Source organism: Geotrypetes seraphini, chromosome 12 (assembly GCF_902459505.1).
Source record: "Geotrypetes seraphini chromosome 12, aGeoSer1.1, whole genome shotgun sequence".
Taxonomy (NCBI): domain Eukaryota; kingdom Metazoa; phylum Chordata; class Amphibia; order Gymnophiona; family Dermophiidae; genus Geotrypetes; species Geotrypetes seraphini.
The window spans coordinates 117,919,468-117,947,059 of NC_047095.1; the positions used below are offsets into that span (position 1 = coordinate 117,919,468).

Sequence of the window (27,592 nt, forward strand, 5' to 3'; positions counted from 1 at the left end):
TAGGATGGTGTGTTCAGAAATCCAGGACTGTCCCAAAAACCTCCAGCCTGGAACTGGATACCTCGGTGTCTCTGCATCTGTCTCCATTTCGTTCCCTTTCCGCGTTTTTTGCTTTTCCAGGGCGGATCACATCACAGGCACCTGGAAAAACGAGTCTCATGTAGGAAGCATAGGCAAGGTGACGGGGCGTTACACCCCATGGTGTTTTCTGAAATGTTTTTCCACCCACAGATGAGGAATGGTGAGAGAGCTCACCTGGATCCCAGGAGCTGCACCACGCCTTGGATGCTCCCTCCCAGCACATGGTATATATATATATCATTAAGGGTGAGAGACTTCAAGAGAGTGAAGGCTGCAGACACATACGCCGAGAGGACCAGAAGAGAGGGAGCGAGGATTCAACCAGGACCTCAAGGATGGAGAGCAAACGCCCTCTTTTCAAAGCGATCTCCTATTACCTTATAATTCTGATCCCCTGTTTCCAGCTTTCCTGTAAGTGTTCTTAAATATGAAAGCAATAGACACCCATTGATGTCTCTTATGCTAGGTTAGTCGTCACCTCTCGCTGGCTGCTTTTGGATGCTTTATGACAAGTTAGCAGGTACTAAAAGGGATGTCTCTTATGCCGCAAGAGTTTTCGTATCTTGCTAGCTGGTTTGTCAATATTTTATAATTAGTAAGTACTACAAGGGATGTCTCTTATGCTGTAAGAATTGTCTCCTCTTGGTGGTCGGTTCGTGAGTGCTTTATGATAAGTTAGCAGGTACTAGAAGGGATGTCTCTTATGCTGTAAGAGTTGCCGTCTCTTGCTAGCTGGTTTGTGAGTGCTTTATAATTAGCAAGTACTTCAAGGGATGTCTCTTATGCTGTAAGAATTGTCTCCTCTTGGTGGTCGGTTCGTGAGTGCTTTATGATAAATTAGCAGGTACTAGAAGGGATGTCTCTTATGCTGTAAGAGTTGTCGTCTCTTGCTAGCTGGTTTGTGAATATTTTATAATTAGTAAGTACTTCAAGGGATGTCTCTTATGCTGTAAGAATTGTCTCCTCTTGGTGGTCGGTTCGTGAGTGCTTTATGATAAGTTAGCAGGTACTAGAAGGGATGTCTCTTATGCTGTAAGAGTTGCCGTCTCTTGCTAGCTGGTTTGTGAGTGCTTTATAATTAGTAAGTACTTCAAGGGATGTCTCTTATGCTGTAAGAATTGTCTCCTCTTGGTGGTCCGTTCGTGAGTGCTTTATGATAAATTAGCAGGTACTAGAAGGGATGTCTCTTATGCTGTAAGAGTTGTCGTCTCTTGCTAGCTGGTTTGTGAATATTTTATAATTAGTAAGTACTTCAAGGGATGTCTCTTATGCTGTAAGAATTGTCTCCTCTTGGTGGTCGGTTCGTGAGTGCTTTATGATAAGTTAGCAGGTACTAGAAGGGATGTCTCTTATGCTGTAAGAGTTGCCGTCTCTTGCTAGCTGGTTTGTGAGTGCTTTATAATTAGTAAGTACTTCAAGGGATGTCTCTTATGCTGTAAGAATTGTCTCCTCTTGGTGGTCGTTCGTGAGTGCTTTATGATGTTAGCAGATACTAGAAGGGATGTCTCTTATGCTGTAAGAGTTGCCGTCTCTTGCTAGCTGGTTTGTGAGTGCTTTATAATTAGTAAGTACTTCAAGGGATGTCTCTTATGCTGTAAGAATTGTCTCCTCTTGGTTGTCGGTTCATGAGTGCTTTATGATAAGTTAGCAGGTACTAGAAGGGATGTCTCTTATGCTGTAAGAGTTGTCGTCTCTTGCTAGCTGGTTTGTGAATATTTTATAATTAATAAGTACTTCAAGGGATGTCTCTTATGCTGTAAAAATTGTCTCCTCTTGGTGGTCGGTTCGTGAGTGCTTTATGATAAGTTAGCAGGTACTAGAAGGGATGTCTCTTATGCTGTAAGAGTTGCCGTCTCTTGCTACCTGGTTTGTGAGTGCTTTATAATTAGTAGCTACTATGAGAGTTGTTACCTCATGCTGGCTGGTTTATGGGTGCTTTATGATAAGTTGGTAGGTTCTAGAAGGGATGTCTCATCGACGAGAGTCGTTACTTCATGTTGGCTGCTTTATAAGATAGCTAGGAGATACTAGAAGGTGATGTCTCTTATGTTATAACACATAAGTTACTAGCACAGAATATGGTGGAGGAGATGGCATTTTACCTCATTTGGGAAATAGATGGAAGAAAGTGATTTTTTAGAGGGGAGAAGGAACAGTACAGTTTTATAATTCACTAGATTCCTACCTAAATTAATAGTTTTCCTCTCCTTTCTATCCCCACAGACTCGAGTCCAGTCAGTGTGAAGGTGCTATGCCGGGATCCCAACGGTAAGCAAATTCTCTTAGGGGGGGGGGGCAAGAAAAAAGCGCACCCCCTTGTCACCCCTTGGTTTCATCATTTAGCCAAAGGCACAGATCCATGCAAACCATTCTGAGCTCCCCTGGAAGAACGATATAGAAAATTGAATGAATGCAGGGCCATTATTGGAGTTGCTAAGACCCCCCCCCCCCCCTTCAAACTGTTCTTGCATCAGATTGAGGCAAGCTTGGGGCCCCTGTGGCATGTGGTTCCAGGGCATTTGCCCTGGTGGCCACCCACTAACGCTGGCCCTATTTCTAGACCAGGGGTGTCAAAGTCCCTCCTCGAGGGCCGCAATCCAGTTGGGTTTTCAGGATTTCCACAATAAATATGCATGAGATCTGTTAGCATACAATGAAAGCAGTGCACGCAAATAGATCTCATGCATATTCATTGGGGAAATCCTGAAAACCCAACGGGATTATGGCCCTTGAGAAGGGACTTTGACACCCCTGTTCTAGACATTCTGGCTCCCTGTCCCACAAAACACGAACACCTTCCAGCCCCTGAGGAAGGCTTTTGGGTTTTGAAAGTTGGCATTAACAAGGCCTATGAACAACCTGTAAGTATATTCATATAAACTAGTATTGGAGTGCCTGGGTGGTTCTATATCAGCAAAAACAGGTTAATCCAGTCCTGCTTTTACCCTCACTGCATGCTGGGACTTGTAGGCTCCTGCTCTTTCTAGAGACTGATTTGCATGTCCTACTTCCATTGCATGCAAATACATCTCATGCATATTCATTGTGGCCCTCGTGGACCTTGGTTGCCCACCCCAATTCTACAGAAACGTGGACCACAAGTTCATCAGTGCAACGAAGGTAAACCCGGGACTGGATCGCAATATTCTGGATAACCCAGAACCGTACTCTTTTTATTGCGAACAAAAGTCACCCACAATTCTACAATTCGCTCTTGCGTGAAAGGTCTGGCTTCCCCGTAAATCTCCATCTTTTACCGCAAACGTCGGCTGCTGCTTGTGAAAAATCTGCAAGAAAAGGAGGCGGGGGAGGGGCACCAACGGGCAATCAGTCCAGCGGCATCCTCCTGGTTCCCTCAAGTTGTGGGGCGGAGATGCCGTTTTTGAAAACTCCTTTAGGACGGCTAAGGAATTAATGAGCACAAATTTGGATGTCAAACACTACTTGTGAGTTTGGGCAAGTCGCTTCAGCTCCACTTGCCTCAGGCATCCACTTAAGATGATAAATTCTTTGGGGCAAGCTATTATGTATAAATATTTATCATCGGCATAAGACGCCAGAAAAATAGTCAGTATCCTTATTAGTAATGAACGCAGGTGTGGTTGGGCAAGCCTCTTTTAATTAGTCAGCCTGCTATAACGAGTCTTAGAGAGATTCCAGCTCTCCCAGGACAGGATCCAATGTTCTGGTCTAGAAATTATCAGTCAGGTTTCCAGGTTAGCAACAATGAATATACACGAGAGAAATATGTATGCCCTATCGCCAATATGTACAAAACTATCCCTTGCATGTTCATTGTGGCTATCCTGGAAACCTGATTGGCTGAGTGTGTTCCAAAGGACTGGGTTGAGAACTCTTGATCTGGACAAAATTATTCCCTATTCTTCACTGTCATCATAAGAACATAAGACTAGCTGTACTAGGTCAGACCAATGGTCCTTCTAGGCCGGTATCCTGTTTCCACAGTGGCCAATCCAGGTCACAAGTACCTGGCAGAAACTCAACAAGTTGCAACATTCCAGAATCTCAAAGAGTATGCAAGATTCTGGAACCCCAAATTGTAGCAATATTCCAGAATCTCAAAGAGTAAGCAAGATTCCGGAACCCCAAATTGTAGCAACATTCCAGAATTTCAGAGAGTAAGAAAGATTCCGGAATCCCGCAGCGTAGCAACATTCCAGAATCTCAAAGAGTAAGCAAGTTTCTGGAACCTCAAATAGTAACGACATTCCAGAATCTCAAAGAGTATGCAAGATTCTGGAACCCCAAATTGTAGCAACATTCCAGAATCTCAAAGAGTAAGCAAGATTCTGGAACCCCAAGTTGTAGCAACATTCCAGAATCTCAAAGAGTAAGCAAGGTTCCGGAACCCCAAATTGTAGCAACATTCCAGAATTTCAGAGAGTAAGCAAGATTCCGGAATCCCACAGCGTAGCAAAATTCCAGAATCTCAAAGAGTAAGCAAGTTTCTGGAACCCCAAATAGTAATGATATTCCAGAATCTCAAAGAGTATGCAAGATTCCGGAACCCAAATAGTAGCAACATTCCATGTGGAATCCCCAAAGTAGCAAGATTCCCCGCTACCAATCCCAGAGGAAGCAGTGGCTTCCCCCATATCTGTCTCAATAGCAGACTATGGACTTTTCTTCCAGGAACTTGTCCAAACCTTTATAAAAACCAGTCATGTTAACCTCTTGAAAGTGATTCATCCTCTGTTCAGAGATGCCTTTCCCTCCCATTGCACTTGCTAATTTATTTATATTTTGAATTTTGTATAGGGCTGTACACATTAAGGGCCCGATTTCTGTATGCGGTGCCAAACCAATCAGCGCTGACTAGAACGGGGCTTAGTGCGATTCTACAAAAGTTACATGAACCTTATAGAATCATGCTTAGTGCCAGTGTGTGTCATAACTTTTAGGTGATTTAGGCCAGTGATCTTCAACCGTCGGTCCGTGGACCGGTGCCGGTCCACAAGGCCGGCACCTCCATCAGGCCCAAGACAGTGTTCTTCAGCCGCTGGTCCACGGTAAGATCAACGCGGCGTCTTCGGGCCAGCCCCCTGAGTGCTGCAGTGAACAAAGCCATGGGAAAAAGCTCCTGCGTGTGTCCTGCGCCTGAACCGGAAGCCTTCTCTCTGACGTCATAACATCAGAGGGAAGGCTTCCAGATGAGGCGCGGGACGCGTGCGAGGAGCCGCTGCCCATAGCTTTGTGCACTGCAGCACTCAGGGGGCCGGCCTGAAGACGCCGCGTTGATCGCAACTTGGACAGGCCCAAAGATAACACCGGGGGGCAGGCCAGAAGGCAAGGCACAGCATAGAGGGAGAGAGACAACAATGGTAGGGGGGGAATGCTTTTATTTTTTTATTTAGTGATTGATTTACATCTGCTGTCTGTTCAGGAAAAATGCATTTGTTTCTTTTCCTCTGGGGTTGTACTGCTTGCAGTCTTGCATCTTAGGGTTTGTTTGTGTATATTAGTACTTTTAGTTTTTGATCCTACATTTGCATGGGGTTATCTGTTTTCTAGTAGGAATGAATGTTGAGAAGCATACAGTGTGCTTTGTGTATTTTAATTGTGTGGTTAACCATTATGTGTTGTTAATACGATTATATTGTGTGTGTGTATATATGAAAAATGAATGGAAAAAATGGTGTTACAATTAGTACTTTTATGGGGGCGGGGTCTTGGGCGGAGATTGGGCGGAGATGGGCGGGGTCTGGCCCACGACTTAGCCCAGTGTTCTTCAACTGCCGGTCTTCGGAGCAGTGCCGGTCCATAAAATAATTCTTTTATTTCCGCCGGTCCATAGGTGTCAAAAGGTTGAAGAACGTTGATTTAGGCCAGGGGTGTCCAACCTTTTGGCTTCCCTGGGCCGCATTGGCCAAAAAAATGTTTCTGGGGCCCGCACAAACACGCAAACGCTACAGCAAGACAGAGGAGGGAGCCGGCAAGACAGTAAACACCCGGGGACAGCAGAGGAAAACACTGCATCGCCCTCAACCGGGGCCACACAAAATACTTCACGAGGCCGCTTGCGGCCCTTGGGCCGCAGGTTGGACACCCCTGATTTAGGCCAAGGAAAACCAGGCCTAAATGCCCGTGCCTAACTTGTACGCGCATTGGGTGAATTCTATAACAGTGCGCATAAATTCTAAGAACGCATATGATCCACCCATGCTTCTCCCCTGGCCATGCCCCCTTTCCAGATTTGTGCACTAGACCTGGTGCACAGCAGAATATTTAATTAGCACCGATTAATGTCAATTATGAGGTGTTAATTACCAATTATCAGTGCCAACTAAACTTGTTAAATTGTGCATGAAAATTGGCTGTGCGCACTGATTTGCACATACAGCGTAAGGCGCCATATACAGAACTGGGGGGGAGGGTAAAGCGATCTAGACACCTGACTTACGGCCTCTTTTATAAAGCCGCGCGGCAACGGCCCCCGAAGCCCTTTAAATCTCTATGGGCTTCGGGGCCATTAGCGCAGGGCAGCCGATTGCGCGGTTTTGTAAAAGAGGCCGTTAATTTTTTTTTAATTGGCTTAATGAGCACTGATCATTGAAAGCACCGTTAAAAGCCAATTAGGAAAACATTTTTTTAAAATTAATTAGCCGGTAAGCGCATACCATTTCGAGGTAAGCATATACACCGAGGCACGTACCGGCAACTAAGCATGATTTTTTAAATATATTTATATTCACACAAAGATGATATTCTTGTATTTTCTTAATAACAGAAACTATATGTGCCTTGCCTCTTATAACGCAGAAAAAGACCTCAGTGTTTGTCAGAGAAATATCTGGGAAACTTTCTATAGCAAGTACTTAGTTGCCACAGAGAAATACATCCTTGGTCTCACAGAAAAAACTCCATTGTATAGCTTTAGAATAGTCGTAATCACAATTAGAGCATATCTTCAATATATTTCAACAGAGAAAAACGAGCACTTATCTTATTTTCTTCTGGTATTAAGCAAAATGTCTGCAGTTTACAGTTGAAACCAGGTGCAAATCTACCGCACTCAGGATTTTTCTTTGATATCCCGACAGGCCCTGTTTCGCGCAGCTGCTGCATCAGGGGAATATTTTTTAAATAAGAGCTACCACTTCAATGATTCTCTCCTTAAGATTCTCTCCTTCAATGATTCTTTCTTAAGGAGAGAATCATTGAAACGGTAGCTCTTATTTAAAAAATATTCCCCTGATGCAGCAGATGCGCGAAACAGGGCCTGTCGGGATATCAAAGAAAAATCTAGAAAGGAAAAGTCTAAATGAATTCCCTGAGTGCGGTAGATTTGCACCTGGTTTCAACTGTAAACTGCGGAGATTTTGCTTAATACCAGAAGAAAATAAGATAAGTGCTCGTTTTTTTCTGTTGAAATGTATTGAAGATATGTTCTAATAGTGATTGCGACTATTCTAAAGCTATACAACGGAGTTTTTTTTGTGAGACCAAGGATGTATTTCTCTGTGGCAACTAAGTACTTGCCATAGAAAGTTTCCCAGATATTTCTCTGAGAAACACTGAGGTCTTTTTTCTCCGTTATAAGAGGCAAGGCACATATAGTTTCTGTTATTAAGAAAATACAAGAATATCATCTTTGTGTGAATATAACTATTTAAGATATTCAGCTTGTATTGAAATATCTTTTTTTTTATATACCATTTAAGATGTGTTGCCTTTCTTTTAGAATTTTTTTCATTAGAGCTGGATATGCCAAGTAGGCACACACTTGTACATGTATCTTTATGAGGATTAACCACACTAACAGGTGAGGCAGGCCAGGCGGATATGATTTAAACAAGAAGTCAGGATGCGGACCTGGCATAATTTAGAGATTACTAGTTTTTTAGCCCGTTACATTAACGGGTGCTAGAATTAATTCCTCCCCAGTCCAGCAGCACCCCTTACCTCATCCCCCTGTCTAGTAGTACCCCTTCTCCCTGCCGGGATAGACTCGAAAGAGGAGCTCCACCCCCTTCCAGCAGTCTTGCTGAAGATTTTGATGCAGGCACGTGGTGGTCTGTTGGCGGGCCGGGCTGCTGTGTTCTAGGCCGCGGAACCTTTCCTGCGGGGACAGCGGGCGCCTCGTCTCTGGCCAGCGAGCTCATCATGCACATCTTCTTCTCCCAGACTGGCTGCGGGCTTCAGCCACCTGCTCGTGCCAGCGCGAGCGCCTCTTTCACCCAGCGCGAGCGCCTCTTCCACCCGGCGTTCTGGCGCCAGCTGGGGGCTCATCATGCGCGTGTCATCTGCACCTTGATTTCCTCACGCGAAAGGGCGAGCCTGCGGGTCGAGTTTGCCACCAAGAACAACCTAAGTGCCAGGCGGCGGCCGCGGTGACAGGAGGCAACGCGGAGCCCGAGGCGGGTGCCGGTAGCCCCTCCTCACGCTGGCTGGATGACCTGCGCGCTTCCCCGGTGCAGGTGCTGTGTGTGCTGAGCAGTCCGTGAAGCGTAAGGGATCCGGAGCCGGCAAGCCTGCACATCTCCTTGGGGGGGTCTGCGAGAGAGAGATGCATTGTAAGCGCGCATGCGCACTCCTGCCGACCACGGAACTACAGATCAGGGATCAGGGAACAAGCCGGTAAGAGCATTTTATTATAGCAGATAGGAGGTCCTAAGATTTGATTATTTACAACTATGATACGCCTGTCTCCCATTTCAATTAGCTGTTTAGAAAAAGTACATATCGGATCACAATTTTAAAGAAATGTACATAGCTTTTGAATAGAAGTTTCTCTAAAGGTGAAAGCTCCATGTAGCCTTTGCTAGTTATTTAGGGCTCCTTTTACGATGGCCGCACCAGATTAGCACGTGGTAGCCCCAAAACTACCGCCTGCTCAGGAGGAGGCGGTAGCGGCTACCACACGCTATTCCACGAGTTAAGGCCCTAAGGCACCTTCATAAAAGGAGCCCTTAAAGATAAAAAATTTTGTATTTAATCATCCACGTTATAACCCCTGCCCCTTTTTTTTTTTTTTTTGATCTATCAAACATACTTGTTTGGATAGGATGTTGTCATTTTAAAAAGCCCACTTTCTTTACATTTCTGTACAAACCTATCTCATTTTTTTAGCAGTGGGAAACGTTGATTTGAGCCTGCCGCTGTGCGAAAACGTCCAGATCATGCAGGTGCAGGGTTCCAGTGGCTCAGGTACGTTTTATCCTTGAAGTAGGGAGGGAAAGGGAAAAGGACGGCGGGTATCTGGGAGCAGACAGTAGTGTCGAGGACGGCAAAGAGGGGACGTACCTGCATATAATGTGTACAGCACTAGGTATACCAGTGGTCTCAAACTCAAACCCTTTCCAGGGCCACATTTTGAATCTGTAGGTACTTGGAGGGCCTCAGAAAAAAAATAGTTAATGTCTTATTAAAGAAATGACAGTTTTGCATGAGGTAAAACTCTTTGTAGTTTATAAATCTTTCCTTTTGGCTAACAATAATATTGTAATTTATATGATCAAGAAACTGTTTTATTTTACTTTTGTGATTTTGATAAACATACTGAGGGCCACATAATAGTACCTGGCGGTCCGCATGTGGCCCCTGGGCCACGAGTTTGAGACCACTGATGTATACCTAGTAGCACTAAAGAAATTAATATTAATAGTAACATAGAAACATAGAAATAGACGGCAGATAAGGGCCCACGGCCCATCTAGTCTGCCCACCTTAATGTCCCTCCCCTACCTTTGCCCTGTGAATAGATCCCATGTGCCGATCCCATTTTGCCTTAAAATCAGGCACGCTGCTGGCCTCAATCACCTGTAGTGGAAGACTATTCCAGCGATCAACCACTCTTTCAGTAGTAGTAGTAGTAATCTTGTAACAGGAAAACTAAATTAGATTCCTGGAGGGCACATAGTAGGAGCCTATTCTGTAAAGGAAAGTAAGTGCCAAATTTCCTCTATTAAATACTAGTGTAACTGGGTATATATAGGTGTGAACATTTACATGAACCATAGAGCTGGGGATAAGCACCTAAGTGTGGAAGCTACCTGCATAACATTCTGTAAGCTTATTTGCATAAGTAGGCACCCTGACTATGTTCGGCCCCTGTGTATGTCCCCTTTCAAATATGTGCTAGGCAAATTACATAGAAACATGATGGCAGATAAAGGCCAAAAGGCCCATCCAGTCTGCCCATCCGCAGCATCCATTATCTCCTCCTCTCCTTATAGGCTAAGGCTCTTTACGCCTGCATTGTGATGTCATAGAACTTTATGGTTATAGAAACATAGAAACATGATGGCAGATAAAGGCCAAAAGGCCCATCCAGTCTGCCCATCTGCAGCATCCAATATCTCCTCCTCTCCCTATAGGCTAAGGCTTTTTACGCCTGCATTGTGATGTCATAGAACTTTATGGTTATAGAAACATGATGGCAGATAAAGGCCAAATAGCCCAACCAATCTGCTCATCTGCAGTAACTATTATCTGTTCCTCTCCCTAATGGCTAAGGCTCTTTACACCTGCATTGTGAGGTCATAGAATAAAGGCCGAATGGCCCATCCAGTCTACCCATCCATATCATCCAATATCTCCTACTCTCCCTAACAGATCCCACGTGCCTGTCCCACGCTTTCTTCTGGATATTTGTAGAATAGAGCTTAGGCAGCATGCTAGCATATACATGTATGCTACTAGTTTAAACATTTACATGTGTAACATCTTTGCCAATGTTAGCACCCATTTTATAGAATTGTCGAGTAAATCCTTTTTCTAATTCTCTTCCGTTCTTCATGGGTTCTGCAGGAGTTTCCGGTGGCTCCGCCGGGTCTGTGATGGTGTCTGGAAGCAGTGGTGGATCTCATGGTTCCTTTTCTGGAAGCAGTGGAGGGTCTTCGAGTTCTTCATCACAGTCCATTCAGATAAGTGGTGGTTCATCCTCAGGCTCGGCACAGTTCCCCGGAGGCTCCTCTGGCTCATCACAGGTTATCCAAATCGGTGGTGGATCTTCCGGTTCCTCTGGATTCCAGGGAGGATCATCAGGTTCACAGTTTTCTGGGCATGGTGGAAGACCACAGATTGTCCAAGTTGTAGGTGGATCATCTGGTTCCACTGGAAGCTTTGGAGGAGGATCTTCTGGTTCCTCTGGAAGCTTTGGAGGAGGATCTTCTGGTTCCTCTGGAAGCTTTGGAGGAGGATCTTCTGGTTCCTCTGGAAACTATGGAGGAGGATCTTCTGGTTCACAGTTCCATGGACAAGGTGGCTCAGCACAGGTTATCCAAGTTGTAGGTGGATCTTCTGGTTCCTCCGGAAGCTATGCAGGAGGATCTTCTGGTTCACAGTTCTATGGCCAAGGTAGCTCATCACAGATTATCCATGTTGGTGGTGGAGCTTCTGGTTCCTACGGAAGCCATGGAGGAGGATCTTCTGGTTCACATTTCCATGGCCAAGGTGGAAGACCCATAGGCTCATCACAGTTTATCCATGTTGGTGGTGGATCTTCTGGTTCCTCTGTAATCCATGGAGGATCGTCTGGTTCACAGTTCCATGGACAAGGTGCAAGACCCATAGGCTCATCACAGATTATCCATGTTGGTAGTAGACCTTCTGGTTCTGGATCATCTGGTTCCCAGTTCCCAGGATATTCGGGTGTAGTACACTTGGGTAAGCATTGTCAGAACATATGAGAATGAACAATTCCCCACCCTGGAAATTTTCCTCTTTGGTATTTGAATGAGGAATCTTGCGTTGATGTAAGATTGGGGTGGAGAAGAAAGACAGGGTATATAAATGAACAAGGTGTACAGAAAGCACAAAAATCTCGGGGACTACAGAGTGGATTGGTGGCGGCAGGTACTGTTCCTAATAAAGGGTGGGAGATAAAAGGCTGAGACATCCAATAGAAAAAAAAAATTTAGATGACAAACTTGCACACTTTATAAGAATTCTACTAGTGATAAGGATTATTTCCAATATCAACCACCCAGTTGTTCTGATAAACTGAATATTTCTAATGCTCCTACATGCTAATAACATGCTTGGATAGATGAATAGAAAAAAAAGTGTAGTTACTTACCTGTAACATAGGTTCTCCGATAGATGAATAGAAAAAAAAGGAAGGAAGTACAGTAAGAAGGGGAATTTCATTCTGCTTCTTTCATGAAGGTAAGAGGTCACTAGTGGGGTAACCCTAATTAAAAGGGAGATCCTGATAATAACCAGCATAGGGCAGCTCTCGTGACAGCTACCAATGGTCTCTGCAAGATGAAGTTCAAAAAACATAATAATCATAATAATAATAAACATTTTAACCCACACCTATACCCACAGATCAAAGCAGCTTAAAAGATCAATATAAAATAAAAAAGAAGGGGATTCTAAGGGATAGGTTTTACGTTTTTCCAATAAACAAAAAATTCATGGGGTCTAATAGGGGACATGGGCTGTTCTTGTCTGTTCTGCCCTGTAGCCCTATACATTTATTGGCTCCTTCTTTTGATTTTGCCTTCATTTGGTTCGATTGGGGTTCTTATGCCTTTTGACTGCGCATACTCTAGTCTTTACACCATTATTGTGTTCTTTGATGGTGCGGTTGAGTCTATTGTATTGCACTGTTCACAGCCGCATTGGCTTGCCTCTGTATTTCTTGTATGTTTTTTCTTGTATGCCCTTTGTTCCTCTGGTTGACCTCAATAAACATGATTTTAAAAAAATAAAATAAAATAACAAAGCATCCTAAAAATCCCTAACACATCATAAAGCAATTTACAGGTTAAATATAAAAACATAATGAAAAAAATTGGAAAAAAAATAATAAAATTTTCTCAAATATCAGTGAGTACGTTATAAGAACAACCTCCTCAACCATAGGAAACGGATCATCCTAGCCTTTTAAAGGAAGCCAATGAAGTAACCTCAAAAGTGGTGTAGCCCTATCAAATTTAGACCCTCTTATACTAAGGTGTGCTAAGCGGTTTAGCGCATGTTTAGTGCATGCGAAATCAATGTCTGTGCTAACATGCACACGTTAGCGTATAGCGCGTTATTAGCTCACACTAGTTTCAAGTTTTTTTTATTTTTGATATACCATCTATCAAATCAAATGTCTAGACCAGTGATTCCCAACCCTGTCCTGGAGGAACACCAGGCCAATCAGGTTTTCAGGCTAGCCCTAATGAATATGCATGAGAGAGATTTGCATATGATAGAAGCGATAGGCATGCAAATTTGCTTCATGCATATTCATTAGGGCTAGCCTGAAAACCCAATTGGCCTGGTGGTCCTCCAGGACAGGGTTGGGAACCACTGGTCTAGACCAGGGATCTCAAAGTCCCTCCTTGAGGGCTGCAATCCAGTCGGGTTTTCAGGATTTCCCCAATGAATATGCATGAGATCTATGTGCATGCACTGCTTTCAATGCATATTCATTGGGGAAATCCTCAAAACCCGACTGGATTGCGGCCCTCAAGGAGGGACTTTGAGATCCCTGTACGGTGTACAATGTAAAAAGATTGTAAGGGACAATTAAAATAGGTAAATAAAAACAATGTTTTATCAAATATTAAATACCAGACGAATTTGGCATATCGTACATGAAACAGAAGGAGGTTAGGGGAGGGAAAGGTTGTTTAAAATACATCGAAGTAAAAATTAATAAAATGAATAAAAAAGTATGGTAAATGGGGAGTGGCGAAAAGCATTAGGAGGGGAATTGTCTCAAAAGAGATATTAGATATTGTAAAGCTTCACATGAATGAAGGGGTCAAGTGACTGAATATATATAGTATTAGAGAGAAAAGGCGTCTTTAAAAAGGAAAGTTTTAAGTTTGGCTTTAAATTTTTCCAGGGAGTTCTTTTATCGAACATCTAAAGGAAGGGCATTCCACAGGGAGGGGGCGGTGACTGAAAAAATGGATTTGCGGGTAGTATCGTAAAATAGTTCCTGTATAGATGGAATGGAGAGTAAATTTTGATTATTTGGATCGAAGGGTCCTGGAAGATGAATAAGGTATTAAGAGTTTATCAATGAATGCTGGTTGGTTAAGAGTTTTTAGTTTTAAAAGTGAGGAGGAGTATTTTATAGGAGAGACGATGAGTAATAGGTAGCCAGTGTGCTTTACGAAGAAGAGAAGTGACATGGTCAAATTATTTTTTTATCGCGCGCTAAAAAGCATAGCGCATCTTAGTAAAAGAGGGGGTTAGATTTTCTTTGCCACTGGATTTTGCAATAGTTGAAAGCCGAACCAAAATTTTCTTGAAAAGCCCAAGGTCACGAATGTTACAGTAGTCCAGAAAGAGATAACACAACAGCTTGGACTATCTTGATATATGCACCCTCTACTTGCAAAATCCACCTTAACGAATGTAGAAATTCAGTATCTTATATTAGAGGACCTCAATGATGGAACTTACTTCCAGAGCCAATTTGAATTATATCTGACCCCCAAAACATTTAGGACCAGACAGTGACTTTGTAAGGGGGCGGGGCGCTCTGTCCTGGGCGTCGTATTGCTAAGGGCGTAGCACCCTGCCTCCTCTCCGCCACCCTGCTCCTCTCCTTGCCACGCACGTGCCCCTTGCCTTCCCCCATACCTTTTATACTTCCCCGGCAAGAGGTCGCTGCCCACGTCGGCATCGGCGCTCTCTCTGATATTGCTTCTGGGACCTACGCATAGGAACTGACATCAAAGGGCAAGCCGACACCGACGTGGGCATGCCGCTTACGCCAGAGGTTAAAAAGGTACGGGAAAAGGGAAGGGGGCACGCGCGTGGCAAGGAGGCAGGGGTAGGGGCGCCACTGCCCCAGGCACCGCTCACCCTTACTACGCCACTTGGCCCAGTCGATATCGGCACGGGATGACGCAGTTGAGAGAATGGCTCCTCTAGGACAGATAGGCGCCGGAAACGTAGGCCAGGGTTTTCCAGGCCTACGTTTCCGGTTGCCTATCTACACTGTGAGTCGTGCCTATATAGGTATTTTATGGTGCCTGATGCCTCTTCCGGCGTTAACCACACCCATAGTGGCGTTATGCACAACAGAGCGCCTACATAGACACAATTGCGGTACCTTTTATTTAAGTGCTGGTAGGCGCTTTAATTTTAACATTTTTCATCATTTTAAATGGCGTTTCTCAATTAACTCAGGCGCCGGTAGGGGGATGGGTGCTGCCTAAGGTGGACTTCCCCCCACCCTACCCCACTCTCCCCTTATTACGCCACTGATAGACAATATTGTTATGTCTTATTAACCGATAGCGCAGAACACAAATATCATAAATAAATCTTTTGTAAATCCTCAAGTGAAACAAAAGATCACAAAGCATGCATAACCCCACCACCACCACCACCACCACCACCACCACCACCACAAAACAAACAAAACATTTTTTCCAACTGTCCAGGCTGAAGATCCAGATTTAAATTTGAGTCAAGGGCTGCTCCACGACTTTAAATACAGGTCTTGTAAGGCGATATTGTACCTCCCATTTCAGGGTCCTTCTCGCCCATAGTCCAAGCCTCTCTTCGATCCTCCAACCAAAATCTGCTTTCAATTCCCTCGTCAAGGCACATCAATGCCACGAGAACCAATATCTTCTCAGTTACGGCCCCCTCACTTTGGAATTCAGCCCCCTGCTACTTAAGAGAGATTAATTCCCTAGACAAATTTAAATCCAGTTTAAAAGCATTTCTTTTCAAAGACGCTTTTGAAATTCGGTCGTCCCTTTAAGGATGTTTTGAATTTTTTATATTAGTTATGGCCATTCTGACCTTTCTATTTCGTTTCCCCTCCCCTTTCGTTTTTCCCATTTTTATGTAGCTCCTCTCCATCTCCCCTCATTCCAGTATGTCATGTATACTTGTTTGTCTTTGTTTTAATGCCCTGTTCTGTTTTCTTTTATATAATTTTAATTGTTGTAAACCAAAACAAAAAAAAAAAAACGCTTTGAATTTTGATAAGGCGGTATATCAAAATTTTAATAAACTTGAGACCTAATGTTCCCCTCTAAGTCTAGTTTGAGACAGTGAGCATTTAACCACTCAAGTATTTTATTTTAATATTTATTTGTAATATCATAGAACTCCCTTAATGTAAAGGGATTATCATTTGAACTATCACCCACATAGATAAAATAAGTAACTCCTGAGGCTTATAAGAACATTATGCAGTGATAATTAAGGGCTCCTTTTATCAAGCCGTGCTAGCGGTTTGACGCGCGTAATAGCACATGCTAAACCGCGGGATGCGTTAGCCGTTACCGCCTCCTCTTGAGCAGGCGGTTTCTGGCCAGCGCGGGGGTTAACGCGCGATGAAAAAACGCGCGCGTCAAACCCGCTAGCGCGGCTTGATAAAAGGAGCCCTAAAATTTGAGGGAGGGAGGGTGAGTGGGGAAAAGAGATGGTAGAATTCTGGAAGTCTCCGGGAGGTAAAGAAATGTGCCCCATTGATGCATCTCATTCTTTTCATCTAGGAAACATGAAACTGGAAGATGTTCCCGTCTCTATAGGTTGTGACAAAGTGAAAACATTTTCTCAAGGTTCATCTGGCACAGGTATGTTTCTGACCGGGAATGGTTGACCATGAGGTGACTGCTCTGCGACTGTGGTCCTGGGCCTGGCCTGGGAACGGTTGACCTGCCATTATGTACTAATGCTGTGACGGAGCTGACTCACGACATCCCACAATACTCGGTATTCTCTTTCTTACAGGCGTTGCTGGAAGTGGGGGCCCTCCACCCTGCCTGAAAGATGAGAAAGATGAGAGTTCCAGCAGCTCAAGCTCCTCCTCAGGTAATGGGGTACCTGCTTTGCATAAGTACTTCTACTACTACTATGAATTATTTCCAGAGCTCTACCAAACATACGAAGCACTGTACAGAGTCAGGAAGGAGACAGTCCCTGCTCAAGAGAGCTTACAATCTAAACAGACAGGACAAACAGGATGTCATGGTTTCTGTTAAGGGGAACGGTTAATCTGTTGGCTGGGTTGGAGAGCAAAGGGGAGTACAGGACAATCAAACCATTGTGACATCACTGATGAGGTTGGCTCTTATTGGTGGAATAAGGCAGTATGACATCACAATCTCAGCTCTGCTTCCCAAAGACTGAAACTTTTCACTCTACTACTATGAATTATTTCTATAGCGCTACCAGATGTGCACAGCGCTGTACAGAGTCACAAAGGAGACAATCCCTGCTCGAAAGAGCTTACAATCTAAACAGACACTTACAGGCAAACAGGATGTCATGGATACAGTTAAGGGGAACAGTTAATCTGCTGGCTGGGTTGGTGGGCAGTGGGGAGTAGGGTTATAGCAAAGAGGTGGGTTTTCAGTCTGCTTTTAAACAAAGTAAGGGAAGGGGCTTGGCGGACAAACTCTAGTAGTTTATTCCAGGCATAGGGGGCAGCTAGCTGAAAGGAACGAAGTCTGGAATTGAAAGTGGAGAAGAAGGGTACAGCTAAGAGCTGAGAACAGAGTTTTCTGGGAGGTGTATAAAGAGAGAGATTGAGGGGCAGCAGAATGAACACACTTGTAAAATAGTCCTGTCACTTTTAGTGGGGTCAGAAAGCAAGACAAGCAGTCTAGTAGATCCAGTACGGAGGAAGGAATGGGGTAGTAAGGGGAGGGGGGGACCATCCGCCCCAGGCGCTGTCATACTGGGGGCACTGGCACCCCCTCTTCCTCTCCGCTCCCCACTCCTCCCCCCTGCCACACGCGCACTCCTTCCCTTCCCCCCGTACTTGTTAAACGTCGGCGCGAGCAGCCACCAACTTGTTGCCCGCGTCTGCTTCGGCGCTCTCTCCGACGTCATTTCCGTGGCTCGCGCCTAGGAGGTGACATCGGAGGGAACACCGAAGTCGACACGGGCAGCAATTTGGTGGCTGATCACGCCGAAGTTAAAAAGGTACAGGGAAGGGGTGTGTGCATGAGGGGGGGAGGGGCGCTGCTCATCCTCGCTACACCACTGGGAGGAAGATAAAGAAGTAGACTTTTTAGAGTCCAAATACATCTTTATTTGTATATATATAGTCCTAGGTATTAAAAATTGATGCCGGACATGGCCATGCTTCGCTGTACATAGGCTGCGTTAGGGGCAATGAAACCACAGACTTCACCAACTGGCAAGCAATATTTCCTCTCCTGGGTCAAAATGTGCAGGGAAATGGGAACGATACCTCGAAGCTCAGAACTTAACGTTGGCGTTAGTCGGTGAGCCACTCTGCGCAGAATGTTCAGCGGGCTTTAGCATGGGAAGCAGCACGCGCACCAACGGTGGCTGCAAATTAACATATGCTAATGAGGTCATTTGCTGTTACCCTCCAATGCTCCGAGAACAGTGCACAAACGAACCTGCTCTTAATGCTGAAAACCTACTGGCTCAGAGCTGGCGTTGGACAGTTTGAAGAGACGACTTCTTTTGATTCTCAGTTTAAAATCTGCTGGTTTGGATTTTTTTCAGACAGTGGCGCCCCCCCCCCTCTGCGCCCTCCCCCCACTCTTCCATGCCCCACACTCCACACTCTCCCTTCCCTTTCGTACCTCTAAATCTTCGCCAGCCACAAGTGGCTTTTCTCCAGCATGCTCTTTGCGCCAGCTTTGGATGTTCCATTTACAGAATTTGGGCTTTAGTGCACATAAATTCCACAATTTAATTTTCAGTTAGTAAAATTACCCTGTGGCCTTTCAAATGAAGTGGTCTGTTTGAGAAATACCACCCAGAAAAACAAACTCTCCGTCTCATTACACAGGTTCTTGGGGAGGTACCGGTTCCTCATCTGGTTCCAGGATTATCCAAGGCTGTGGTGGAGTGTCAAGCTCCTCTGGTGGATCGTCAAGCTCCTCTGGTGGATCGTCAGGCTCCTCTGGCGGATCCTCAGGCTCCTCTGGCGGATCCTCAGGCTCCTCTGGCGGATCCTCAGGTTCCTCTGGCGGATCCTCAAGCTCCTCTGGCGGATCCTCAAGCTCTTCTGGCGGATCCTCAAGCTCTTCTGGGGGATCTTCAAGTTCCTCTGGGGGATCCTCAAGCTCTTCTGGTAAGTCTAGTTCATTTCAGATTTCTGGGGGATCCTCTGGAATGAACCAAGTCTCAAATACATTTCCCATACTAGGATCTTCCCAAGTCTCCCTAGCACTCATTGATAGACCTTAATACTTTTAAAACCAGCCCAATGGATTCTGACAGGCTTCATCACCTAGCATATCCCCTTCTCTATTTTCCTCCAGGAGTTTAGCATTGTTCCTTCCCAACTCCCACCACCACAATTATCGCCACACCACCACCATCACCTGCTTTCTCCATTCAACCACTACTGGCTCTCTCCTCTGCCCTTGTGTCCTACACCCCCAAAGGCAGTAGCGTACAGAGTGGGTCCCTTAAGCACCAGCCTCCTCCAACACAAACTTCTTGTCGGATGGGGGAGGCACATGGCAGGCCTTTAGCCCTTGCAGGTGGTTTTTTGAGTCCTGTGCAGCAGCTGTCTTGTTGGCTGTGCTGCCCTAAGCAGATGCCTAGTGTTGTCTAGATCAGTGGCTCCCAACCCTGTCCTGGAGGACCACCAGCCAGTCAGGTTTTCGGAATAGCTCTAATGAATATGCAAGAGAGAGATTTGCATATAATGGAGGTGACAGGCATGCAAATCTGCCCCATGCATATTCATTAGGGCTATCCTGAGAATCTGACTGGCTGGTGGTCTTCCAGGACAGGGTTGGGAACCACTGGTCTAGATGTCTAGTGCTCTACTGGGTGTACAGTAGACACTGCTGAGGAAATGTCTTTACCAGTGTAGTTATGGTGGCAAGTTCTAGGAATCCAGCAGGCAGTCAGGACCTCCCACATAAGCAATCCTTACAGTTCCAAATGTTCTATCTCCATACACAGGTTCCTGGTCTGGAGGATCCTCTAGTTCATCCGGAGGATCGTGGGGTTCTAGTCAAAATTCCGGTGGATCGAGTCAAGTCCACATCTCTGGTGGATCCTCTGGCGGTTCCTCTGGCTCTTCTGGTGGATCAAGTCAAGTCCACATTTCTGGTGGATCAAGTCAAGTCCACATTTCTGGTGGATCCTCAGGTACTGTCTGGAATAAATCACGTCCCAAATATTCACCTTTGTGAAACACTAATTTTTTCTGTACAGAATTTTGCCTTAGGTGTGTAGTATCGGGAGCAATCGTATCTTAGTTCCACCAAATTGAATGATAGTTTTCTAACATGCTCCCAAGATCTTTAAGATTAGAGCTTTATAATGTGTATCTATGTTCTTCTGAGGGTTCATGGGCTGCGTGGTAGGAGTTGCTAGTAAAGGGGGAGGGACAGATTACCCCTGGCGCAGTCTTCCTAAGGGCACAGCCCCTCTTTTCCTCTCTGCCCCCCGCTCCTCTCCTTGCCGCGTGTGCTCCTTGCCTTCCCTCGTACCTTTTTTTACTTTCCCGGCACGAGGTCACTGCCCGTGTCGTCATCAATGCTCTTTCTCGCATCACCTCCAGGACCCGCACCTAGGAAGTGGCGTCAAAGGGCGAGCCGACACCGACGTGGGCATGCTGCTCACACCTGAGAAGCGGGAAGGGGAAGAGTGCACGCACGTGCGGCAAGAGGAGGGCGGGGGAGGGGTGTCACCAGCCTGGGTGCCGCTCACCCTACTACGCCACTGCATGGTAGACCTATAATGTTTATCTAAGATTATATGACACATTTCTTGCGAATGTCTAAGGCTTCCGTGAAATTAATTCTGTTTTTGTCACTGGCGCCGACAGTCCAACAGCCCAGAAAAAGGTTTACAAATCCTGCTGATTGTTCCTGCTCTGATCGCTATTACTCTGTTTGCATTGTATTCTTATTGGATTTTATTATTAGGTGTCATTATTGATCAGAAGCTTAAGTACCATGATCAAATTAGTGCGGTAGTAAGAGGTTGTTTTCATAGGCTACATATGATTAGATTATTAGCTCCTTTCTCGATAGGTCTTCCTTGAATAGTCTAATTCATTCACTGGTAATATCAAAATTAGACTACTGCAATTCGTTATATAAGGGAATTACACTGAAAGAACTAAGGCGACTGTAAATAATTCAGAACATAGCGATAAAAATCATCACTAAAACTAGAAAATTTGATCACGTAACCCCTTTCCTTCAAAAAGCTCACTGGTTGCCCATAACATACAGAATTACCTACAAAATAGCTTTATTAACTTTCAAAGTTCTAACCGGCAGTGAAGGGCTTCGATGACGGTACCGGAGTGAGCTTTGATGGAGACTCCAGTAGATGCAACCTAAGCACAGTACCGGGCAGAGCTCTGGGTTTCTGGCCCAGAAATATCTAAGAAAAGGGACAATTTAAATGATTAATTTTATAGAGCATGTATGCTTCGGAGACAGGATGAACCATTCTGGTCTTTATCTGCCATTATTTACAATGCTTACTGGGGGGTTTTTCCTGCTTCATATTCAGCTCTGAATTTTTTACTTTTGCCTACTAAAATTGTTGGGTTATTATTCTTCCTCCATTGTGTTTTGATTTATTTTATAGTTTTAGAATTTTTGGTGATCTAGTAATTTTGTTTCTAGTTTGTTTGATAGTTTATCTTACCCTAAATGTTTTTTTTATGGTTACCTATCTAGAATTTCAGATAGTGTGAGAGAAAAATTTGTAATAAAACAAATAGAAACAAACTTTGTCTTATTTTATTTCCACAGGGAATAATCAGATACAGATATCTAGAAACCGTCCTTAGGTCAGCTTTGCTCCTTCAGGACGCCAGTGCTGACTTTCAGAGCTCAGGTATGATACTCCTCCAAAGCATCCAAGATTCAAATATCGTGTGACAAGACATGGACTGGGAACATTGATCATGAATGGGAAATGAATGACCGTACACCAGGCACACAGGGGTGGGCAACGAGGGCGGCAATCCAGTCGGGTTTTCAGGATTTCCTCCAATGAATATGCAAGAGATCTATTTGCATACAATGGAGGCAGTGCATGCAAATAGATCTCTAATCTAATCTGGGATTTATGGGTCACACTATGCTTACATAGGTTCAAGGCGACTTACAAAACAGAATATGGAGAACTGTTTAGTGCGATACAAGGATGCTTAGGTATACCTTATAGCATTAGGACGCTCTAGAGATGCATGAGGCTAAGATCTTTGGGAATTATTGAGATAAAGATGACATATCATTCAATTAAAGGGGAGTTTGATACAACTCCAAGATGTTGCGGGAGGTACAGCAAAAGAACATTTGGGGGAGGAACATGTGCAGCGAAAGAGCATGCATGGTTAGAAGCAAGTCATGTGGTAGGTAGAGTCTGTTACAGTCATTCTCCAGTGTTAGCAGAGTACTTGGATTCTGTGGTGATATTAGGATGAAGAGCGGTACCATGGGCCTATTTCTCTGAGAGTCGGTTGTGTTTGAGTCTTGTTTGGCGTTGATGGATGTTGGATTTAGTTGCTGGTAGAGTCGAAGAGAAGGGTCTTTAGTTTCTTGCGACACTTGGTGTACTTAAATGGTGGTTGGGAGGTCGTTCCAAGCTTTCACACCAGAGAATGTGAACATTGAGATTCTCTTTCTCAAAGGACCCTCAGCCACAAGAGGGCATCCGCTCAAACTCAGGGGCGGGAAATTTCATGGCGACACCAGGAAATATTTCTTCACCGAGAGAGTGGTTGATCCTTGGAACGAGCTCCCGGTGCAGGTGATCGAGGCAAACAGAGTGCAAAAATTTAAGAGCAAATGGGATGCCCATGTGGGATCCCTTAGAGGGTTAAGCCAAGGGAGCCTGTCACCAGGAGTGGGATCCCTAGGATAGTAGACTTGGGGGGTGGGTCAGTAGAGTGGGCAGACCTGATGGGCTATGGCCCTTATCTGCCGTCATCTTCTATGTTTCTATGTTTCTAATATATGTTTATGCTCGAGATTTTTTTTTTTTAATTCTTTATTCATTTTCAAATTTACAATAAGTGTAACAATATATCCAAACAAATTAACAATAAATATAACACTTAATAATCATCAATGGTACAAATAATATGCTCTTATCTCCCACCCTTCCCACCCTTTCTTATCATATAATCAATACCTTATACAATATGTAACAATAAATTTACCCTCCCCTCCCCCCTCACAATCAAACTTGTAAATTTAAGGGAAAAAAAAATAAAATAAAATGTCATCTAATCGGTACAATACTTTGTAAATGGCTCCCACACATCCTGAAATTTCCTGAAAAAACCGCACTGTATTGCAATAAATCTTTCCATTTTATAAACATGACATAAGGAATTCTCTAAGTTAGGAATATAGTCCACACAAGCAATTTAATCAGCGAGAAGCTTCTTTTGCCCGCTTAAATCACTTTAAATATCCAGCTGCAAATTTATCTACCGAACCACTGTTTTGTTGCTGTGTGTGGCATCTGCCCGCCTACTGTGTTTAAACCTGTGATAATGAAAACAGAGGAACTGAAAACCTTTAATACTACTTCCACCAAAGAATATGTCATTTTAAGCGCTTATTGAAGAGACGGTTGTTCTGTAAGATGAAAATATGGAAATGTAAGCCCATTGTAGATGTTTGAGTGCTGGTCGCTGATTTGTCTCTGTTTTAAGTGTGGACTGCGTATGCATTTGCTGTATAAAGTGGGATACAAATGAACAAACTCATGAATACACCGAAAACTTCCACTCTCATTGCTCCTATTACCATAAAAAATATCCCTCTACAATTAGTTAACAGTATAAAAATTTTAGGGGTGACTTTTGACACTAAACTTTACTTTCATGATCACATCAATAGCATTGTTAAAACTACCTTTTATAGACTACGTAAGATTCGAGCAATTTCAAAATTTTTATGTCCAAAATCATTAAATATTCTTATCCACTCGCTGGTGATTTCTAAATTGGACTATTGCAACGCACTCTTTAAAGGATGTTCCGCCACTTATTTCTGTCAAATGGGATGATCAGTGACACTCAGAAAAGCACATAGACAATATAAAGCATAAACAATAACACTTTATTATACTTATATATATAGATGAATATAATAATAGAATAACATCACCGAATCTCAGGCAAACACTCTTCCTTCACAATTGGGAATCCTGCAATTGATAGGCGAGTAGACCCGGGAGACTGTCCCTTTAGCCATCTTGGATTTTGTCCCTGGAGATGTCTTGGATTCTAATGTTAGGGTCAGAATTCCGGTCTTATATAGGATACAAACTGCGGAGTTCATAGTAAAAGCATAAACAGCTGGCCCTGCTATTTTGTTCTTTGTTTTGACAACACCTAGGTCAAGGAGGTGTTGAAGAGACCGGTTTTCCATCTGTCCTTTTGATGTTATCAAGGAGGTGTTACAGAGACTTGTTTCCCATGAGACTGGTTTCCCATCTGGCTTTACTGATGATATTTGAGCGACACGCAGTTAAAGGAAGTCAGGATGTCAGAGAAGCAGGGAGGTGTTGAAGAAATCAGTTTCCCATCTGGTTTTCCTTTTGATGTTGTTTGGACAACATTCAGGTCAGATAAGCAGACTTGAGGAGACATATTACGTAGTTTCAATTACCCCCTGGTCATAGGCATAACAAAGGAATATCATTGAATGAAATCAAACGTCTTCAAATTATTCAAAATGTTTCTATTAAACTTATAACTAATTCTAGAAAGTTTGATCATGTTACTCCTCTTTTAAAAAGATGCACATTGGCTCCCAGTCACTCATCGAATAACATATAAACTTTGTTTGCTTACTTTTAAGTCTCTTCTCAATAAAACTCCAGCTTTTATATATAAACTATTAATCCCCTATAATCCAAGTAGAACTTTAAGATCTAATGAGCAAAATTTACTAACCATTCCCTCGCTTAAGATCATCAATACAAGACGGCAGTTTATCTTTTCAGTTACTGCCCCTCAGATCTGGAACGCCCTTCCAATTTTTCTACGAAATGAGCATGATCTGGGAAAATTTAAAAGTAATCTAAAAACATTCCTTTTTAAAGACGCCTTTGGTATTTAATCCATTAATCCTTAGACCGATGTTTTAATTATTATATTATTCTATTATTTGTCTTCCTCATGTTTTTTTCCCTTTTTTGTTCTACTTTTCCATCATGAATTGTATTTCACACCCCTTTTTTACCTTATGTTACGAATATGTTGAACCGTTTTTAATACTATGTTATTATTTAAAGTTAGTATGGTGTTGTTTCCCCACTGAATGTATTTTAAATTGTACATCGCTTTGAATTATGATTAAGCGATTAATCAAAAGAACCATTAAACTTGAAACTTGAAAACTGAGCAAGGCCAGCTCAGCCGCTTGCTCAAATTGAACCAGACATATCGCCTTCTAATTATGTTATTTTCTTGTCTCTCCGCAGGGTTTGCGTAGCTCCTCACAGACTCTTTCCACCTAGTCTGCTGCTAAGTTTAAAGGAAGGGCTCTGAAAAAACAGAAAGGGGAGCTGGCACGCCTCTTTTCTTTGAAGAACAAAGTTTAGATGTTAAATACAATTTTGAACAAAAGGATTTGGGGGGTTGGGTGGGGGGAGGAGGGGTTTCTTTGCTTGATCAATGCTCCCTCAGTTGGGGGGAAGGATGATAAAAATGAATGATTCCCTTAAACCCACGAGCGCTCCCCGTCTTCAGCCCAAGCATCCCTCCCACCCCACCCCCGCCCTATCACAGAGGTTTAACTATGCTCTTGATCCCTGCTGCAGTGCCAAAAAAAAGTCTGCAGAATAGGTGGGAGCAGCGTTGTGGGTTTCCATGGACCACTGAAGCTCTGTGAGCTGCTAGCAGATGCTCGTGGTCAGAGAAGGGGGCAGCCCCCTGCATTGAGTTCTGTTCTTTTGTACGTACACAAATATCGAGTTACACTGTAATTCAGCTTTATAATCAGCAGGAGGCGCTGCTTCTCGATCCTCTCCTACAAGCAAGACCTGGCGAACCAAGCTTTCAGGGTTACCAGCTAGAGAATGACACGGTGACAAAATTCATCACTGTTCCCGTCCCCGCGGATAACCACGGGAAATAATCCTATGTCATTTTCTAGTGTTTATTTCAACCTCAGTCCTTCTACACCAGCATTATTCAAAGCAAAGCTTGCGGGTCAGTGGTTGTGGCCATTCATACTCTGATTCTTCCCTCTCTCCTTAAAGAATGACATGAAGATGGTTTCCCGCGGTTATCTGCGTGGACGGGAACGGTGATGAATTTTGTCACCGTGTCATTCTCTAACCAGCATGAATATTTATTTATTTTAAAAATGTATAAACCGTCTACAAACGAGGCGGTTTGCAGAGTACGAACATAAAAACTTAGGAAATGAACATCACAAAGCAAAATCTTTAAACTGCGGAGTAATAGCAAGCTCAGGGCCCCGTCTGCAGGACCTCCGCCCAGGCGTGGGCAGCGCTGTGATGACATCACACGGGCGCGCGACGCCACTGCGGCGACATCCACGCCCTCCAGACACGGCCCCGGATTTACTGTGCCACGGCTTCAAAACGTTGGTCGACACACTGGCCTACAGCACAGAAGCACTGCACCGTCGATCTGTCTCTCAGGCGCATTATTCGTGGTGGTGATCCTGAAAATCAGACCGGCTAGGCTCGCTTCCAGGAGAGGACGGAGAAGCACCGATTAAAGGCACTCAATGTGCTCCCTATAGCCCAGGTTGTTTGGCAGTGTGCCGCTGCCCAGCGGCGCAGTAAGGGTTAAGCAGCGCCCCTCCCCCACTGCATGCGCGCCCCCCCTTCCCTGTACCTTTTTAACTTCTCCGACGTGACCAGCAAGCCCACGTCGGGGTCAGCTCGCCCTCTGACGTCACTTCTTAGACGCGGGCAGCAACCTCAAGCCAGGGAGGGGACGGCAACGGGTGAACGGCAAGGAGTGGAGGAGGGGGCTACACCCTTAGGAAGACCACACCCATGGCGGACTACATCCCCTCCCCCTACACCACTGCTGATGCTCCGGTGAGGGAGCATGGCTTTCTACAGACTTCACCAGCGATTCCTCCCACATGGTCGCCCACAGACTCATTAGCATATGTCACACCTAAACTGAGTCACTTTCCAGCTCATGCTAGGGCAGATTTGTCCTTAATTGTCAAAGGTCTGACCGACCACACAGCACAATCCAAAACGGTTCATAGACAACGGCGCGAAAGACAAAGGCGCGCCCAGACAATTGAGCGCAGCGCTGAGGTGCGCGCCGCTCAAAATTATTGTTTTTAGGGGCTCCGACGGGGGGGGGGGGGTTGTTGGGGAACCCACCCCCACTTTACTTAATAGACATCGCGCCAGCGTTATGGGGGGTTTGGGGGGTTGTAACCCTCTACATTTTACTGTAAATTTAACTTTTTCCCTAAAAAAATGTGGGGGGTTACAACCCCCCACACCCCCCACAACGCGGCGCGATGTCTATTAAGTAAAGTGGGGGGGTTCCCCCCCCACGCCACCCCGTCGTAGCCCTAAAAACATTAATTTTGAGCGGTGCGCACCTCCGCGCTGCGCTCAATTGACTGGGCGCGCCTTTGTC

At 44.5% G+C, this 27,592-nt stretch overlaps 2 protein-coding genes across 2 annotated transcripts in view; one reads left to right on the top strand and one right to left on the bottom strand.

Moving 5' to 3' along the window:
- Positions 1–314: 314 nt before the first annotated feature.
- Positions 315–26,163, top strand: LOC117346562 (loricrin-like). The gene is made up of 10 exons (XM_033916338.1): positions 315–492; positions 2,305–2,349; positions 9,172–9,249; positions 10,852–11,709; positions 16,515–16,595; positions 16,753–16,833; positions 18,794–19,078; positions 19,924–20,112; positions 21,738–21,822; positions 25,432–26,163. Exons 1-9 carry the CDS (start codon positions 417–419, stop codon positions 21,773–21,775), a joined length of 1,731 nt encoding a protein of 576 aa, XP_033772229.1. The 5' UTR covers positions 315–416; the 3' UTR covers positions 21,776–21,822; positions 25,432–26,163.
- VARS2 (valyl-tRNA synthetase 2, mitochondrial) overlaps positions 23,220–27,592 on the bottom strand; it is a 40,515-nt gene continuing 36,142 nt past the window's right edge. Inside the window, exon 28 of the mRNA XM_033916337.1 lies at positions 23,220–23,674. Within this exon, the coding sequence (XP_033772228.1) occupies positions 23,649–23,674 (26 nt within the window). The 3' untranslated portion in view covers positions 23,220–23,648. The remainder of the gene's footprint in view (positions 23,675–27,592) is intronic.